General features: G+C 42.7%; 1 protein-coding gene across 6 annotated transcripts in view; it reads right to left on the bottom strand.

Annotated features, from left to right (window-relative positions):
- Positions 1-18,467, bottom strand: part of KALRN (kalirin RhoGEF kinase) — a 721,955-nt gene that overhangs the window by 48,918 nt on the left and 654,570 nt on the right. For all 6 annotated transcript variants that reach the window (XM_065561521.1, XM_042843108.2, XM_024104810.3 and 3 more), the window contains 9 exons: positions 15,762-15,828; positions 14,397-14,500; positions 11,632-11,701; positions 9,568-9,654; positions 8,601-8,693; positions 6,971-7,021; positions 5,898-5,975; positions 4,918-5,103; positions 1,169-1,340 (listed from right to left, as the gene is read on the bottom strand). In XM_065561521.1, the coding sequence (XP_065417593.1) occupies positions 1,169-1,340; positions 4,918-5,103; positions 5,898-5,975; positions 6,971-7,021; positions 8,601-8,693; positions 9,568-9,654; positions 11,632-11,701; positions 14,397-14,500; positions 15,762-15,828 (908 nt within the window). The remainder of the gene's footprint in view (positions 1-1,168; positions 1,341-4,917; positions 5,104-5,897; positions 5,976-6,970; positions 7,022-8,600; positions 8,694-9,567; positions 9,655-11,631; positions 11,702-14,396; positions 14,501-15,761; positions 15,829-18,467) is intronic.

The raw sequence follows: 18,467 nt of genomic DNA, 5'->3' as shown, positions 1-18,467 counted from the left end.
AAGGAATAATTTAATTCCAAAAATAAGTCTCAGATATCTTCCTTTCCTCTGCACACACTTTACATTTGAGAGAGAGACCGACCAGTTTCTGCAGCCGCTCTCTGCATTAGTTTGACTGAATTGATGGTGAGCTGACCTTTGGAGTGGCTGCAGTCCAAAAGGGGAACCAGACCCAAATAGAAGTAGAGATTAGATAATTCAGCTAACCAAACCCTTCAGGTGCCAGATGCATGCAATGCTCTGCACTCTCCCAGGAGCACAGCATCAAATGTTTAGGACATTCAGATTTCTGAGGCAAATTTTGGTTTTACAAACACCTTTGAGTGGACACTATTCTAAGCTCTTGTTTCAGAGCCTGACAGCCTCTCCATATTAGGGGTGCAAGCTGAAGGCCAGGCTACCATTCTGGAGTGAGTGGATTCTGATTATGGCCTCTGAGTGCTACTATATTTACAATGTTGAGTGCGGTTAACAGGCATCAGGAGACATGACCTTGAAAAAGCAAGGAAGTTTTGTGAGGCTTTCACCACAGATGATATGTCCCAGCAGTGTGCTGCTGGAGGGAGGGGGGGGGGGGGAAGGGGAGAAGAGAGGGATTTGGCTCCCTGGGATAAAACCTGCCTCTGAACCTGACTAACGCACTGTATCAACCATATACTTTAGCAGGAAGTCAAGTGCTGCCAGAGTCAGACCCTACTAGCCACAGTTGTTCCTGGGCCAGCCAAGAATTCCATGGAACCATTAACACAGCATGGAGCTATATAAACTTTTCTGGACAATTTAAAAGGTCTGAGGATTATGGTGGCATTAGATGCTTTCTCCCATACCCCTACACTGGTCACCTAGATTCTCCCCATCACAATGCAGTCCCTGAACTAGGTAGAGAGATCACTGCATGCGGTGGTACTATACAAGCACATGAGTCTTTCCTCTGCAAGAAAAAGGGAAGATCAATATATTAAGGATCCCTCTATATGTGACTCTCAGGGGATGTGGCCTGGCCTTGGGCCAACAACTACTTAAAGATGGGCAGCCTGGATTAAGCTTTCTGTTCGAGATTTTTCCTTATGAACCTGAAGGTGATCAGTGTTTTTCAGCAGAAGACAACATTTGAACATTGTAGATTCTGGTTAATGCAGAAGACACTGTACAGAGATAGACTACGTACCATTTAGGAAGTCTCTCTGTGTGTCCAGAACCTGATTGATGTCCTGTATCCAAGCTTGCTGAATTTCAGGATTGGCAGCCTGTAAAATGACTCGTTCTGAAGTTTCCCGGCTCATAAGAGCAAATTTACAGGGATCATCATCCACTATTTCTTCAATGATTAGATAGTTCATCTGCAAGAAGCCCAAAGAAGCATGGGTTACATTGGAGAAGGCTCAGCAGCATTCAAAGATAAATGACTGTACTAATTTCCTGAACGAAATTAGCTTAAAAATATCATTTGATTACAATCAGGAGAACAAAATGCCAATGTGCTTGAAGTTCCAGATAATGTCTAATGAAGGTCTAGCATTCTATAGGCAGATTTTTCAGGTTTAAGTCTCATGACTCAATAGCTATCCAAGATCTCTCAACATCCATCTGCATTGTCTTGAGTTACAACTTCCTTTGAAAAAAGTAATGTGATCATGGCTGATGGGTCAAAAATAAGCAGAACCTGAAAGTGACATTAATAAAAATTCCTCCTAAGAGTCAAAACCCTCCTGCCTCCCAAAAATCCTACCATCCCTCTAATACAGTGGTTCCCAAACTGGGGTTTGTGAAATGTTACAGGGGGTTCTCTGAGGAAAAAATTCCCTAATGGTGGACAGAGCTGTCCCTAGGGACCCCGGGCAGCACAGGGCCAGCAGCCTGGAGCCCCTGGACTTCCAAGAGCTAAGCAGATCAAAGCAAGCTTATCTATCGCACGGAGGAGATTTAAACTTCAAGACTCCTTATAAGAAATGGAAAGGGAGGTGGATATATTTTGCTGTTTTTAAAATTAAATAGGTAGCTAGTATTGTTTTTAAAATTATGAAGAACAAGTTTAAACTTTGTTGTAATGTGCGTTGTTTGCCTGGACTGCTCAAGACCTGAATGCTTGTGTAGGAGGAACTCTGAGTTGGCTTCTTAAATACCTTCATGCTGCTTCACATCTCATACTCCTGGTTGAAACATAGGAGCCTTGTCTTATAACAAGCTTATTCAAAGTGATACAAGCTACGAAAGTGAGATCTTGGAAGTGTTGCTGTTTTCATAATGTAATAAATACTGGAATGATAAGTAATAAATAATAGTGTGTAATAAGCATGTCATAAAAACAAATTTTATATTTTCAAGATCACTGCTTTTATAAATTTATACTCAAGTAAAGGAGAAAATCCCTGGAAATATTCATTTTTAGGAGGGGGTTCATGAGACTTGACATTTTAGTGAAAAGGGTTCATGGGTTGTTAAAGTTTGGGAACCACTGCTCTAATACAAGAGTTGACAGCAATGTTTACATCAATTTCTCTCCCCTGAGGGGAGTAATGGGAACTCAGCCATTAGTCACTTAAAATTGGACTGTGTACAGAGATATACTAAAAGGAATAATTCTCCACTGATGATCCAGTGGTATTTTTCCTCTCTGATTATTCTACCACTTAAGTCACTTGCTGTGCAATGACTCCATTAGGCTATGATCCTGCAAACACTTTATGTGCCTATCTTTGACTTCATTGTGACTACTTGCATGTTTAAGATAAGCATGCAAGTGAGTGATTGCAGGATTGCGTCCTTAATCCAGGATACCGCTGGGCCTGTTAAACATTTCAAGTGTCTGTGAAACATGATGTGACCATGCATGCATGATTAAAAAAACCCAAACAACCCCCCCCCCCCACTTCTGATCTGTCAGCTTTAGCCATTCTTGCAAGCAGGCCCACTGCTGTTTTACTTTACACCCCACAAAATGAAGGAGGGAGGGGATGGACGGTGCACCATCCAGCTAATGTATTTCCAATATGCATATCAGAGAGGTGTTGAGCATCCATGTACAACATGTGTGAACCAGCTCAAAGTGATGTCATCTCATTTTCAGTTCCCCAAGTACATAAGAACTGCCTATCAACTGAATGGGGAAGAAATTCTGCAAATTAACTCAGTTTAAAAAGAAACCCACCACCACAGCAGCAAGCAGAAGAACATCACACTCCACATCATTTTAAGGGCATGTCTTCACTACAACAGTTAGCTTGAATTTACACTGCTCGATCTAGGCTAGCTCAAGTGAGGGCTGCTCCACACTGGGAATTTACATTGAATAGCTACAGGTCAGGGGTGTGGAAAATCCACACCACTGAGAGATGGAGCTATGTCACCTAATCCCCAGCGCAGACAGCATTTGGTGGATAGAAGAATTTGTCTGTTGACCCAGCTACTGCTTCTTGGGGAGGTGGATTACCTATGTGGACAGGAGAAGCCCAGGTAGGGTCTAGGCAGTGTTGCCAGCTGCCAGCCAATGGCAAAAGAGGTGATCAAACCACAAAACCACCTCAAGCGACAGAGTGATTGTATTAGCAGAGTGTTAGAACACACCAGCATCTAATCAAAAAACAAACAGCTACAGCCTCACTTGAGTCTGAGTAGCACTCAAGCTTCAATTTACTCCCCTGATGGGCTGGCTAGTTGAAGCTTAAAGCACCACTTAACTCAAATTGGAGAGCTGTGCGTGAACAGTAGTTGGGTTGGGGCAAAAATGGAGTTATAGCTCAAGCTAACAATGTACCAAAGGCATGCCCTGAAGTGCAGTTTACCTGGAAGCTATCAGATAGCCCTAGGCCAAATCGGCTTCTTTCGGCATTGGTAGATATATAGAAAAAAAAATATCTTCAACATACAACGCAAGAATTGCTCTTTGCAGAGAACCTACATTTTCTAGAATCAGCTATTGAGAAGTCAACTTCCCTATTTTTTAATTTAGATGCGGGGGTTAATTCTTGTCACTTGGTGTCTTTCTCCCCCCTTTTACTCCCCATTGGAAGAGGGAAGGCAGGAAGTGATTTTAAAATTAAATGGATTTAAAGACATCAGGATTTACAACTGTTCTTGAGATTTACAGTTTAGTGTTATTGGTTTGTGTTCTTACAAATATTTCCACCTTGAATAGTCTCTCTTGCAACACTAAGTAGGCTAATAAAGTAATACCAAAGATTAAGGGCCCCCGATTCAGGAAAGCATCCCTATTAGAGTTAAGCATGTGCTTAAGTTCTGAATTGGGGTCCAAGATCATTTTGGTTCTGTTTCCCCTCCTCCACTCCTAGTGGAGAGAAAATTAGCAAGCCCCTTCTGCTGCTATCATTAGTTCTTCAATAGACCCAATTCTTAGGCTAGGTCTACACTACCCGCCCGAATCGGCGGGTAGAAATCACTCTCTGGGTTCGAATTATCGCATCTCGTCGGGACGCGACAAATTGATCCCCAAATCGACGCTCTTACTCCACCAGCGGAAGTGGGAGTAAGCGCCGTTGACGGGGAGCCACGGAGGTCGATTTTGCCGCCCTCCTCACAGCAGGGTAAGTCGGCTCCGATACGTCGAATTCAGCTACGCGAATAGCCTAGCTGAATTTGCTTATCTTAAATCGACCCCACCCCTGTAGTGAAGACCTGCCCTTATTCATGCAAAGCTCCAGGCAACAGATGTTAACTGTTCAGGCCCGCCCTTTGCTGCATATCTTTAAAGTCAGCTACTGAATTGTGCAGGGGCAAATTTACAGGTGTTGTCCTTATACTATCCTTGGTCTATATTACTGAAAATTAGTGGGAACACTCTGCAGACTAAGGTCTATATATAGCACTTGAGGACCGGTATGCCTAAAAGTCAGTCCAGAGCATAGAAAAGTCATGGTTAAGTAGCAAACGCTTATCAAATAGGACTTTCGCATTTCTTACCTTTATACTTCTCTTAAACATGTAGCCTGGTGTTAAAGAGCCTTTCCTAAGAAGTTCACTGAAGATGACTATTTGCTCAAAGAGGAAGACCCTGCGCTCCTTTGGCCGAGACAGCCCTCCAGAATCCTGCTCAGTTACATAGAACGTATCCTGCTGCAGCAGCTTTCCTTGAGCAGTCAGCTTGCCCTGAGAAATAGAGAAATTGCCAACTTAAACACACATATGGGTAAGAACAAAATCACACAGCCCAAGGGCTCATCTGCTGGTGTTCACATGTTCTGGGGTGTCCAAGGAGCACTGAATTCTCAAAGGCAGAATGCCTCTGGACTTGACACTAAAGTCTTAGCACTCTGAGTGAACTCTTGTCAAGGAAGGCAAACACGGCTGTTCTTTAGTCTCATCGTCACCAACTGTGTTTCCAAGACAGAAAATTCCACGTCTCCAATGGAATGTTTTTATACCTGTTTCCAACTATATTCCCATTATAAATAGTAGCTTAAAAATTAAGACATGCTGGGCCTAATTTTGGAGTTTAGGCATTTTACCAGGACAGACAATTCCTGCGTTGAATTGGTCAACTTGGTACATCATTTAAGAGCCCTCTCTGAAGCTGCTCACACCCTCATGTCAAGCTACCTCACTCAAGGTTTTGGGTTATCATGCTAAGCAGCAGAGGAGTCCGACTGAGGCCACTCATTCTGGCAGAGCAAATAAGTCTGCAATTCAAGCTTTGAAAAGCAGTAACAGGCATCAGATTTTGATGCCTGTACAGGATTGTTCCATTTTTAGAACTACAGGTACACATTTGTCCCACCCCTCTCCCTGAATCTCAGAGGAATATAGCTCACACTTAAGAGAGCAGAATTCTGGTTAAAGAGGCTGATGGACAATCTGTGGAGATAGTAATTGAAAAAGATGCTCATAGCCCCTTGAGCACTGCTTTTTAAGCTAACTGCTGTACGAGCATGACAGATGCATACCTCAAAGCCCTGAAGACGGCCCAGGTTCATCATATCATTGCAACGTTTTGGTACAAGGCACATTAATTCAACTGCTTTCTGTTAAATATAAAGCATACATTAATTATGAGAAGGCCAGAGCACTCTAAGGAAAAATTAAGCACACAGGCGCCACCAATCAAATGAAAAACGAATGAGGCATGCTTGTTTTTAGAAGTTATAAAGGCATGATTCTGGTGCATCTAGGTCAGGGGAGGGCAAACTATGGCCTGCAGGCCAGATCCACCCTGTGAGGGCTTTCAATCCGGCCCATGGGATTGCCAGCCCTGTGGCGCAGTGGGATTAAGACAGGCTCCCTGCCTGCCCTGGCCCCATGCCGTTCCCGGAAGCAGCCGGAACCATGTCCCTGCGGCCCCCCGGGAGGGGGGGGGGGGCGGGAGAGAAAGAACAGAGGGCTCCATGAGTTACCATCACCTGCAGACACCGCCCCCTGCAGCTCCCATTGGCCAGGAATGGGGAACTGCAGCCAATGGGAGCTTTGGGGGTGGTACCCACAGGCAAGGGCATCACACAGCAAAGCTGCCTGCCCCACCTCACCCCCAGGAGCCACTGAGACACATGCTGGCCACTTTCGGAAGCGGTGTGGGGCCAGGGCAGGCAGGGAGCCTGCCTTAGCCCCACTATACACCATTGTCACCCTGGAGACGCTCGAGGTAAGAGGTGCCAGGCTGGAGCCTGCACTCTGCACCCCCAACCCCCTGCTGCACCCTGCACCCCCTCCCCCAGCCCTACATTCATAGCCCTGCATACAATTTCTCCACCCAGATGTGGCCCTCGGTCCAAAACATTTGCCCACTCCCGATCTTGGTGTTTCACTAATGTCAATGGAAGGTCTGGCATGCAGGCATGGGCCCCAACTACATGTAGCTTAATCGAGAAGAGAAAAATTAACTTAAATGAAACATGAAATAAGCAATTGTTTCTTTGCTCATCTCCAATATTCTATTGGCAATTTGCTTTCTCTCTACAAAATTCCACTGAATTATTCAGCAATAGCTAGATAAAGCAATAGAGTCTAGGATATGAAAGTATACCTCTATATCAGAGCATTCCAGCCCAGCTTTCTCACTGTATCTCAGGAAGTCCTAAAGAAAGCAAGACAGTTCTCATGAAGATGTTTTAGGAAAGATACCCATTACCTAGTTAAAAAAAATCCGCCAACGAGCAACAGGATGTAACTCCACAGAAAATGAAAGATGTACTTAGACAGCACTTTGAGAATCTGAGAAACTTAATATAAATGAATTAGTTTTCAAAACATGCTTGTGAGGGAAAATATCCTCCCATTTTATAGATGGGGAAACAAGCACAAAAGGTTGAATGACTTGCTGAAATTCACAAAGCAGGACAGGACAGAACAGAATGTTGACTCAGTCCCCTCTTTTAAGCCACAAGACCACACACTTGAAGATACCCTTTTTTCCCTTTTGAAATCTTATAGACAAATGCAATTACTTTTTTGCAACTAGTACAATTACCAAAGTGTGGGCTGATGGTAGTCAGTTTGAGATGTTAAGTAGCTTAAATAAAAGCCACCAGTACCTTTATATATTATGGGCCAAATTTCAGAAGTGATTCACATTAGGCAACTAAAATTAGACACCTCGGGTTAAATTTTAAGAGATGAGCAGCTAGAGTTGTGGAAGAAGTCAAGAGCTATGGGTGCACAGAATCCTTGAAAAATCATGTGTGTCTAAGTTGGACTCCCAAAGTAGACACTGAAAATTTGGATCTATCCATTTCTCATTCTAGGGCACAGGATATCAACGTACAGAAGCTCGGTACACAACTGTTAAAAGCATTTGCCTTCATTCAGAACCAGTCTGTGCTGGTGATATTTCTAGATCTGTTTATTCCATTTAGAGCTGGCCAGAAAACAGGAATGCTTCTGGTGGGCATTTCCATGGGAAAAATCCTCATTTGAAATTTTCTGGTCAGAAAATAACTTATACTCCATAGGAAAATTTGAAAAATTAAGAAAGTATATGTAAGGGGAAAATGAACTATTTCCTTCAGTGACTGTTTTCCACCTTTTGCTAGTTTTATTTTCTAGGGTGGAAAAAAGTTAGCAGTGGGCATTTTCCAACAATCATGAAATGAAAAATTAAAAGTTTAGCTTCCCCGTAAGTTGTTCATCCCCCCTCCCCTCACAAAATTTATCAAAATGAGATTTTTTTTTTAAACCTCAGTTTCAATGAAGCCTTTTTTTTTTAAAATGAGAAACCTCAAAAGCTTTGATCAGCTCCAATTTCAATGCAACTCATGCAGAACATCCCTAAATCTTTGATTATTCTAGCAAGATTTGGTAAAGCAACTGAAGTATCTCAAAGAACAAAGACCAACATACATAAGACATTAGCCATCATCAGCTACCAAACTCTGTTCTCAGAGATGTCTTAACTGGGGCCCCTCTGCTGACTGGATGTCTATCTATAGACAAACGAATATTGTAGGGGCCAACGTATAATGGAGCTTCTCTTCCATTAACTTTTCACTTGAGTTAAAGAGATGGTTAGTTACAACATACCCCATAAGATAATTTGAAATGTCAAATTTTGAGACAAACCTCATAAGTTACAATGAAATTCAGACTGATTCAAGTCAAAGTCCAATGCAAGATGAAAATGATCCATAGCGTAACCTGAATTGCATTTTTCCACTCACCTTGAGGAGAAGCTGGTACTTGGTTATTCTTTGAATAGGTTTGATTAAAAAGTCACTGAGGGTTAACCGTTGGTTTATTTCTTGTTGTACCTCCTAAAAAGTAATATTAATCACCACAATATTAAGAAATAGTTACAGCAAACCACATGAATACATTTATAGCTATTCTAGTAGCAAAGACAGGACATGGTAAGTGACACACAAAATAAAAAGGATTAAAGAGTAATTTTCTGCCAGAGCAAGGGGACATTTTAGAAAACCAAAAGGTTTTCAAAATCTGCAAGTGTCCCTTTTTGGCATGTACTGGGCAAAATACTCGGAAGCTAATCTAGAGATTTGGGATTCATTTTCAATTTTGAGCTGGTAGAGCAGTCTCCAGATCTCTAATTCCTGCTCTTCCCATTATAGTTGGGTGATGGCCATGAAGAAATCCCGAAGAGCATGAAAGTTGCGGCGACATACCCTCTAATGAAATGAAGCACCTTCCCCTTGTTACTCAAGTTTTGCATTATAAAGTGTGGATAGCCCCAAAGACTTCCTGGAGTGAACATAGAAGTCTAGGCAGAATTCTTAATTGTAAAACCCCCTAAACACAACAGTAGTCAGCCAATTATTCAAACAAAATATACCTCACCCAAAGTCTTGACTATTCTCTGCAAAGATCACAGCTGGCAAAGGCCATTTCAGCCAGAGTGAGAGGAAAATGAATTGCACTTTCGGAATTCAATAGCCTAGCCATTAATTGGAAAGTAATAGAAGAATGGGAATTTGATATAAATATTCAAGGAATTGCTGGAAAGATACTGTAAACAGTAAACAATATACTTGTATACAAGAATAAATCGTATCACAAAATCCTTTACTTTAGCCAAACAGCCAAAACCCATAGGTTTTTGGGTAATTCTCCTTTAATCTCACATCATAGGTTTAGGCAGCAATAGTACCCAGTGAATGTGGCCAACCTTACCTCAAAGTATGCATCATATTCAGCTACTACGTATTCTGATCGTGGTTTATTTTGACAGTACACCACATACATGTGCAATCTCCTCTCCTGTGAAGGCAAGATGCACAGGAGTCTAGTAAGATATTAGCTACTATATTTTTATTAAATGATTGGAGTGGCAGAAAGATGCTAAAACTGCTGTTTGATCATGCTCATTTACTCAAAGGTGCAAAGCAATGGAATCAGGTCTGTTCTAGCTGACCCTGAGTCGCTCCTTGATGAAAAGCAATCAAGGCAATATTCCTTCCTCATAGAATATTTACACAATGCAGCCCTGATCCTCTAAACACTTAGGCACTTGAGTAGCTTTACTTTGGCAAGTGGTCCCACTGAGTTCAACAGTGCTACATATGTTTGACAGATGGAAGCTTTAAACAAGGGGCCAGATCCTAACTGCATGTAATTCAGCATAGTGCCACAGAAGATTTATGCTAGCCAAGGGTATGGTCCAGTGTTTTTACTTCTTTTAAGAGTAACTGAACACCAAGAAGTTGGACAACATACTTTTAAGTTAAAAACCAACATGCACTTATTTAAGCTGGGGTGGGCAAACTTCAGACTGCAGGCCATGTCCTGCCTGCCAGCCTTTTTAATCCAGCCCTCAAGCTCCTGCTGGGGTGCAGGGTCTGGTGCTAGCCCTGCTCCAGTGCTCCAGCCAGGGAGCAGGGTCGGGGGCCGCTCCATGTGGCTCCTGGAAGCAGCAGCATGGCCCCCCTCTGGCTCCTATGCATAAGGGCAGCCAGGGGGCTTTGCTCTCCACACTACCCCTGCCCTAAGTGCGGCCCTCGCAGTTCCCACTGGCCAGGAACTGCAGCCAATGGGAGCTGCGGGGGGGGCTGCCTGTGGCAGCATGCAGAACCACCTGGCTGCGCCTCTGCGGAGGAGCCAGAGAAGGGACATGCTGCTGCTTCTGGGAACAGCTTGACGTAAGCGCTGCCTGAAGTCTGCACCCTTGAGCCTCTCCAACCCTCTGCCCCAGCCCTGATCCCCCTCCCACCCTCTGAACCACTGAGTCCCAGCCCAGAGCACCCTCCTACATCCCTCCTCCAAGCCCCCTCATCCCCAGACCCACCCCAGAGCCTACACCCCCAGATGGAGCCCTCACCCCCCCCCACCCCCCCCGACACCCCATTCCCCACCCCCTGAACTCCTCATTTCTGGCCCCAACCAGAGCCCGCACCCCAACACCAATTTTATGAGCATTCATGGCCCGCCATAGAATTTCTATTCCCAGATGTGGCCCTCAGGCCAAAAAGTTTGCCCACCCCCGTTTTAAACATTATGGCAACCAATGATAAACTGTAAATGTATTGATGAAAACTATTCTTAAACACATGCTCTTCAGAGAACACTGCATGCTACGTGCCAATGTTATTTCAGTCTTGCATGATACAAAGTATTCCTTGCAGGAAAAAAATACAATGTCGATAACCAAATGAGAAATATTCTTGGAAAATGTGTTTTTGCTCTCTGCACTTCAGCCAAAAAAAGAAAAAAAATAATTAATAATGGAGTACATCAAGATGTGCTCAAGTTTTAGTCCCTTCCATTTTGTGCTTTTAAAAAGCTAGAGACGCCTAGCCAGGAAGTAAGTAAATTGCTTTCAAATCTTAATGTCACATGTATATGTTCAGGTTGTTGGTGCCAAGATACAAGACACAAGGAAGGTGATGCATCTCTTATTGGACCAGCTTCTGATGGGGGAAGGGACAAGCTTCCAAGCTTCACAGAGCTCTTCCCCTCAGTCTGGAGAAAGTAAGCAGAGTATCTGAGCTATATACATGCTCAGTCCCTCCAATCCAAGTAGCAAATTGGGGGAAGGGGGGCACACACTGCCTCTGGTTTTATGATTTAGGGAATTGAGCCATTCAGTAGCTGAGGAAACAAAAGTGTAAGCCTTATTTTATATCTGGATTAAAAATGTTAATACATGAGCATATCAAATCAATATGGTCAAACTGAATTTAGAAGGAAGACTTTTTTGGAGAAAAAAGTTAGTGAAAATCAGAACGTAGAAACACTCACATGTTTGATAAAAAGCTGTGCTAAACGGTCATGTTCCTGGAGACATTTTTCCAGTTCAGCCAGGAAAAAACTAAAAGTAAAGAAGATAAGCAATTCAGAATATAGTTTCCCCTTCCTATCCACACCACACCTCCTCCCCACCCCTAGAGAATTCCACAATAACTGAACAAGAGGGGGAAACGTGGCTTTTTCCTTTAGGTTCAACATGCACCTATCAAAACATTATTGGGATGGTGGGAGCAGAAGGCAGAAATTTAAGGGAAATCAGTTCTTGGATTTTAAAGTGTTCACTTTTACTCTGTTCTGTGGTTTTCATTAGAGCTGGTTGAAAAATGCCAAGAGACATTCTGCAGAAGTTTGGAGTTATTTACCCCCTCCCCCCCAAAAAACAAACATTTACCAAAAACTGCTTCTGAAAATTGAAATAAAAATGTTCAGTTGGATAAGAACCATGAAAAGTTTTGACCACATTGAAAACTTCTATAGAAACCTTCATTTTGTCCAGGGGCGATTCCAGGCACCAGTGCAGCAAGCACATGCCTGGGGTGGCAAGCCGTGGGGGGCGGCCTGCCAGTCCCTGTCAGGGCGGCAGTCAGGCTGCTTTTGGGGGCATGCCTGCGGGAGGTCCGCCGGTCCCGTGGATTCGGCGGTGGGGACGCTGAAGGCGCGGCACCAGCAAGCCTCCTGCAGGCATACAGCTGAATCCGCGTGGCCCAGCGGACCGCCTGCAGGTGCGCCCCCAAAAGCCGCCTGACTGCTGTGCTTGGGGCAGCAAAAACCATAGAGCCGCCCCTGATTTTGTCTAAGGCTATTTTTAGTCACTAAACATTTGGACTACAAACTTTTGACCAGCTGTCGTTAGTTATCAGTGTGTAAGTATATGACAAACCAATATTTACGTTGACCTGCACCTTTGGAGACCTCTAGCTTGAATCCCTTCTAAGGAATTTTATTTAGATGCCTAAAAATGAGCTTTGTTTAGGTGCTTTAGGTTTCTAGAGACCTTTATAGTTTTTAACAGCCTTCAAAGGAGGTAGAACCTCCAGCAGCTCTCTTATGTTGAGCCATTTCCAGCTTGAATGCCTTCATGGATCTTAACTGCAGATGCCTGGCATGGGGAGAAGCATTGTCTGAAGTAAACAGGTCCTGGCAAGGTCCAGGGCCTGCAAAGGAAGATTCACTTCAGAGAGCCGTGCATGAAACTAAACATTTCAATGAGGACCCGGTAAATCTTGGGAGGTTCAAGTTCCAACTAATATAGTGTTTTTAAAAAGCAGAAGGGTCAGGAGTTTGATAGTCAACCCTCCCTTTCGCTGCCCTCAGCTAGAGGAGAATCATCACAACTAGAGATTGTGTAAGTGGTTAAACACCAAAAGCAGCAGCACGAAGAGAAGGCCTAAAACAATGCGGTCCTGGCCTGTGACTAGTGTCCCTAGGGTCTATGGTAATAAAAATATTAATAGTAGCAACAGTAGAACTGGTGAGGAGCAAGGACACTGCACAAACTCAGCCAGATGGAGGTCTATAGCCGAAGAAACCTATAACCATTTATACTTCGATTTTACTTGAGTTTATACATACTTTCTCCAACTCTACATAAAGAGTGCAGGTGTTAAAAGATGCAGATAGCATTAACGCTATCTTGTGCCAGACTCACAGGTCAGGGATATGCATTTCAAGAATTCCATTACAAGAAGTCAATAGAACTATAGATAAGAAATCATTAACACAAATCTAAGTCCGTTTGCTTCTATATGGGAGTTTCATTAACAATACAGAAGATCTAGAGGAAATCTGACCTTATTTAGAAAGGTCTGGAGAACATATGAATAAATGTCTGAATTCAATATTCTAATCAGGCACCTTGCAATGTGCAATTAAAATAGTTTGTTGAAACTCAATTCAGTTAAGCCAAGCTCTGCGGCAGCAAGCTGTAGCTGTTGAAATGTTTATGAATGCCAGAGTTGAAATGCACTTCAGTCAATGAGACTATTGTTCTCGTAGGATTTAAAAAGGGGAGGTGGCAATGGCTGTCACGTTCAAGGTTAAAAGCAAGTCGTTGCTCACATTGTAAATAAAAACCTATTTCTGGGACTTGAAATAAGCAATCTTGGGCAGATTTCTGGGGGCTAGTGTCCAGCAACGTACCACCACCCTGAGGAATTCCTAAACTTTGTGTTTGACCCAACTTCTATGTTTGACTAGAAAACATGGACTGATGCAGCTTTTCACCTACTGTTTTCCCTTTTCACATATGTGCACCATTCCTTCCAGGTCCATGTCCAGTTTAGCCTGTTTTTACCATTCCAGTCTGAATTTTGTTTTACTGGGACACATCGCACGGGCTGATTTTCAGAGGTACTGAGCACCCACAAATCCAAGTATCAAAAACTCTAAATTAAACTCAGACTGAGTGAAAATTGAACCCACTTATTTTATAGGCCTACCATCCAATGACATCAAATTGTCAACTTCAGGAATCTCAAGCATCAAGATTAAGACCACATTTTAGAACCAAAATAAAAAGCTGTTTTCTGAAGTGTTAGTGCCTGCTGAAGTCCAGGGGAGCGGAGGGTACCTCTGAAAATCATGCCATTTTGATTTGGAGCCCAAAGCTTGCAAGTTTGGACCTCAATGACTTGCACAAAGTCCATTCAAAGTAAATTTGGTAGTAGAGCCAGGTATAGAACCCAGGCACCCTGGTTTCCAATTCTCTCTCCTTTGCTGAAGTAAACTTGTCAACGATACTTAAAAATCCAACTTACTCCTTGTGCCAGTCATAAATCTGGTGGATATTGCCAAATACAATCTTGTCTTTCCCTTTCATATCTTCAGTAACCCCTTTTTCTTCTATTCTCTTCATGAAGCCCTGTAGTATGAAAAAGCAGTGATTAACTAATAACCCAGCTGAAGAATAATAATTATATGTGCTTGTCCTGAAAAACAAACAGTTACATGCCATAACTGGTAGAATCCTCTCTTTAGAAGAAAGCCAGGTACTTAAAATACATGTTATGCAGTTTAAAACCAGACACACCTTATATTTTAAATTACACACTTTGCTTAAGAAAAAAAAAGCTATAAAGGGATTTATTCTGCAACTTCTCAAAGGTTTGTACAAATCTATTGTACTGTCACTAAATCGGCAAGTTAGAAAAGTTACATAAGTGGTTTGTCCAAAATTCTTGGGTTCCCTGATAAGTACAAGAAGCTAACTCTGCACAGATAAGATTCTTTTCATTTAAGGGAGGGGGGGGGGGAAGGTATTTCTTGGATGCACAAAACCATGTAGTAAATTTAGTCACAAATAGGATTTCTCACTCCTGAGCATTCCATTTGAGTCTCTGTAGCATTACAAATGTCAGTTTACATTTGCCTCACACTTCACTATCTGAGTAAGAGAACTCTTGAGTTTTAAAAGCTTGGAAGCCTTTGAAAGCCACCACTAAATTGTTTGGAAGCATTGACTGAACTAATGAGTTTGCAAAAAGATTTCCCAAGAGGTCACTTGTTTTCAGTGCCTTTGTTTTTTGATCCTCACCTTGGAGCAACTAGTGTTGTGTCCGCTGAATACCTCTGGCATCAGTATCTAGGTATTGATAGTGCACTCAAAAATTGAAGCATCCAAAATTAATGGACGCTCTTGAAAGTGTGGGACAAAGAATAACTTTAATATAGTTCCTTTCATCCGAAAGCATGTTACAAACAAAACTCAGCTGCTACATATGGGCCTGAGACAAAGATTGGATCAAGATTCCAGATTTGAACACCTCTAAAAATTGGTATTTTGGTTTGGACCCTTCTCTAAATAAAGAGTGCCATTATTAATCAGTTCCAATTTCAGGTAGGATCTCTGTCTAATAGCAACAGGAGAATACAAGAAGTGCAAGAAGAAAAATCTATTTATCTGGAAGACTATACTACAGCTGAAAGGATCTCTATCACAACCCAAGAGAAACAAAATCAGCCAAGATAAGCCTTTGCACACTTCATTGTAGGTTTTAAATTTAGTATTTGAAAACATTTCCTTTAGGCACTTTTTAGCACAGTATCCAGTTAGTAGGACATCCTTTTGCCGATTTGAGCAATTACAGCCAGAGTTTAAAGATATTAAATGGACTTTAACTCACCTCTACCACGATTCCCAAGTCTTTGACGTAGTCTTTCTCAGTCTGCACCAGCTCATTTAAGACAAACCTAGATAAAAATAGCTGCATCATTTCTCAATATGAGTTACCGCCTCCATCACACACACAGTTTCTAACCAACAAAGACTACAGCCTTATTCTAGTTCACATGACCTAGCTCTCCCTCAACTCAGCTTCATGCGTAAGTTCTGGAACAATTTTTAGAGTGGGGGTGCTGAAAACCACTGAACCAAACTAAACCCTGTATATGATGGAAACTACTTCAAAACCAGGGGGTGCTGCTACACCCTCAGTACCCCTAGTTCCAGCACCTATGGCTTCATGGCTCAATAGTTATTGTCTTATGAAAACTTAACCCTGTCAGTTCAGAACATTCTTCATCTGTGCCAGAGGTGGCTGAAATCCTTTTCACCAGGGTTTGTTTTTTTTAAATCCTGGGGTAAAGACAATCAGTTGGTCTGATTACACAGAAAAAACCCAGTTACTTATTCTAAACTGTCATTCAAGAGGAGGTTGCACACATGTATTCTACTTCGGTGACTAAAACAATACCCATAGGAGGGTGCTCCGAGTCTATTTAAAAAACAGGAGTACTGTTCCATTATATGTTCCATTCTATATGCAGCCGAAGAAGTGGGCTGTAGTCCACGAAAGCTTATGCTCTAATAAATGTTAGTCTCTAAGGTGCCACAAGTACTCCTGTTCTTCTTTTTGCGGATACAGACTAACACGGCTGCTACTCTGAAACGAGTCTATTTAGATAGAGAAACCAGTATAGCTTTCCTAAAATTAGCATCAGAGCTTGAAGCAGTTGTAACTGCATAGTTCGGACTGAGTGAAGGTGTGCACAAAGGACCACATAGCAGTCCTACAAATGTCTGGTATAGGGACATCCTTTAGAAAAGTCACTGAAGTAGCTTGAGCTCTGTAGAGTGGGCCGACAGGGACTGTGGAGCACTGTTCACTACCCCTTCTGCAGTTGTAATATAGGAAGTAGTAATCCACCTGGAGATTATATGCACTGTGACAGCTTGACTTCTCATCCTGTCAGCATAAGAAATAAAAAGAAGGCAATAGCTTGAAGTATTTGGTCCTGTCTAGATAGAACACCAATATCCACCTTACATCCAGAGTATGCAGATGTTCTTCATTGAATGCAGCGTCAGAAAAAAGATTGGCAAGTATATAGTCTTGTTTAAATGAAATGTCAATACTACAGATAAAAAGTTGTGGATGTGGCCTCAAAGCTACTTTATCCTGGGGGGGGGGGGGAGGGAAGAGAAGAAGAGCACATAAGGAGGCCCTGCCACTCTTCTGGCCAATATAATGGTCATTTGGAAGGATGTCTGACAGGTGGCCAAAACTCAAATGGAGAACCCATCAAAACAGCCAACACAACGTTGGAGGTCCTAAAGAGGTACTGTATCTTTAACAGGAGGAAAAAGCCAAACAAAATCCCTTAAAAATTATCTAGAAATCATGGGGGTGGGAGGCAAAGGTGGAGAGGAGAAGAGACCACCTGGATAGGGGGATGGATAGCTGAGACCACTGCTAAGTGAAACTTCAGGTTGGTTAGCAAAAGACCTGAGGAGCAACAGGTACTCCAGAATGTCCTGACTCTTAGCCTCTGTGATGGTATTCCATTGAGATTGGACTGTATAGCAAAATATGCTTCCATTTAGCCACAATTAGTGGGGCTAGTGGATTGCTGCCTATTACGCAATATTTCTTGTTCTCCCCCCTGACCTAATCACTCAACATCCAAGTTGTGAAGTGCATATTGCTGGGATTTGGGTGCAACATCTGTCCATGTTGCTGGGATAGCAGATCCATGAATGAGGGTAGAGTTGAGAGGCTGAGAAGTTTAGAGAACTAGCATGGTCTTGACCAACCTGACATAAGAATAATCTTGGCATGACCCTTTTTCTATTTGAGTATATTCTCAGGCATGAGTACGATGGGGGAGGAATCCAGTCATAAATCCAGTCCCCCATCAAAGAAGAAAGGTATTGTATAGGGAGTTTGAACTGAGGTCCACTTGAGAACAAAATTGATGCCATTTCTAGTTGTCCTTTGTTGTGAACAAGAGGACTGTTGGAACATCCAGATTTGGAAAATGGTCTTGAAAACATTGTTCTGCCTGAATCACAAGTGATTCCCTCGAATCTCCTGCTGAGGTGATAAGCAGCCAAATCTGGGAGCCAGGTAAGTGAGTGACAGTGGGACTAATGCCTCTCCTGATGCAAAAGAACCATAGCTTCTTGAAAAAGCTAATCAGATTGTGCCACTCCCTGTCAGTTTAGGTAGTACATTGCAGTTGTATTGTCATGTAGTATCCAGAATGACAAGCCTTTGATGTAAGGGAGAAACATGTGGCAAGCCCTGTGAATTGCCCAGAGTTCGATGACCGTGATAAGAGTCACTTCATGCTCCATCCATAAAGCGTGGGTTTGCAGCCAATCAGAAAGAGATTAATGACCGTCTTGAATGGAAGGGGGAGAGAAAGTGTATGCCACCCCCCCCCCAAACACACTTGAGTCATCCACCATTCCAGGGAACACAGGAGCACTAGAAGTACTTGGATCAACTTGTCTAAAGGTGTCTGTTCAGTTGATAGACTAGCTTTAGCCAAGTTTGAAGGGAGCACACATACAGCCAGCATATGTTGGGTCACATAAGGCTCAGTGG

This window comes from Chrysemys picta, chromosome 11 (assembly GCF_011386835.1).
Source record: "Chrysemys picta bellii isolate R12L10 chromosome 11, ASM1138683v2, whole genome shotgun sequence".
In the NCBI taxonomy this organism is placed as follows: Eukaryota; Metazoa; Chordata; order Testudines; family Emydidae; genus Chrysemys; species Chrysemys picta.
This window is presented reverse-complemented; position numbering and strand designations above follow the sequence as displayed.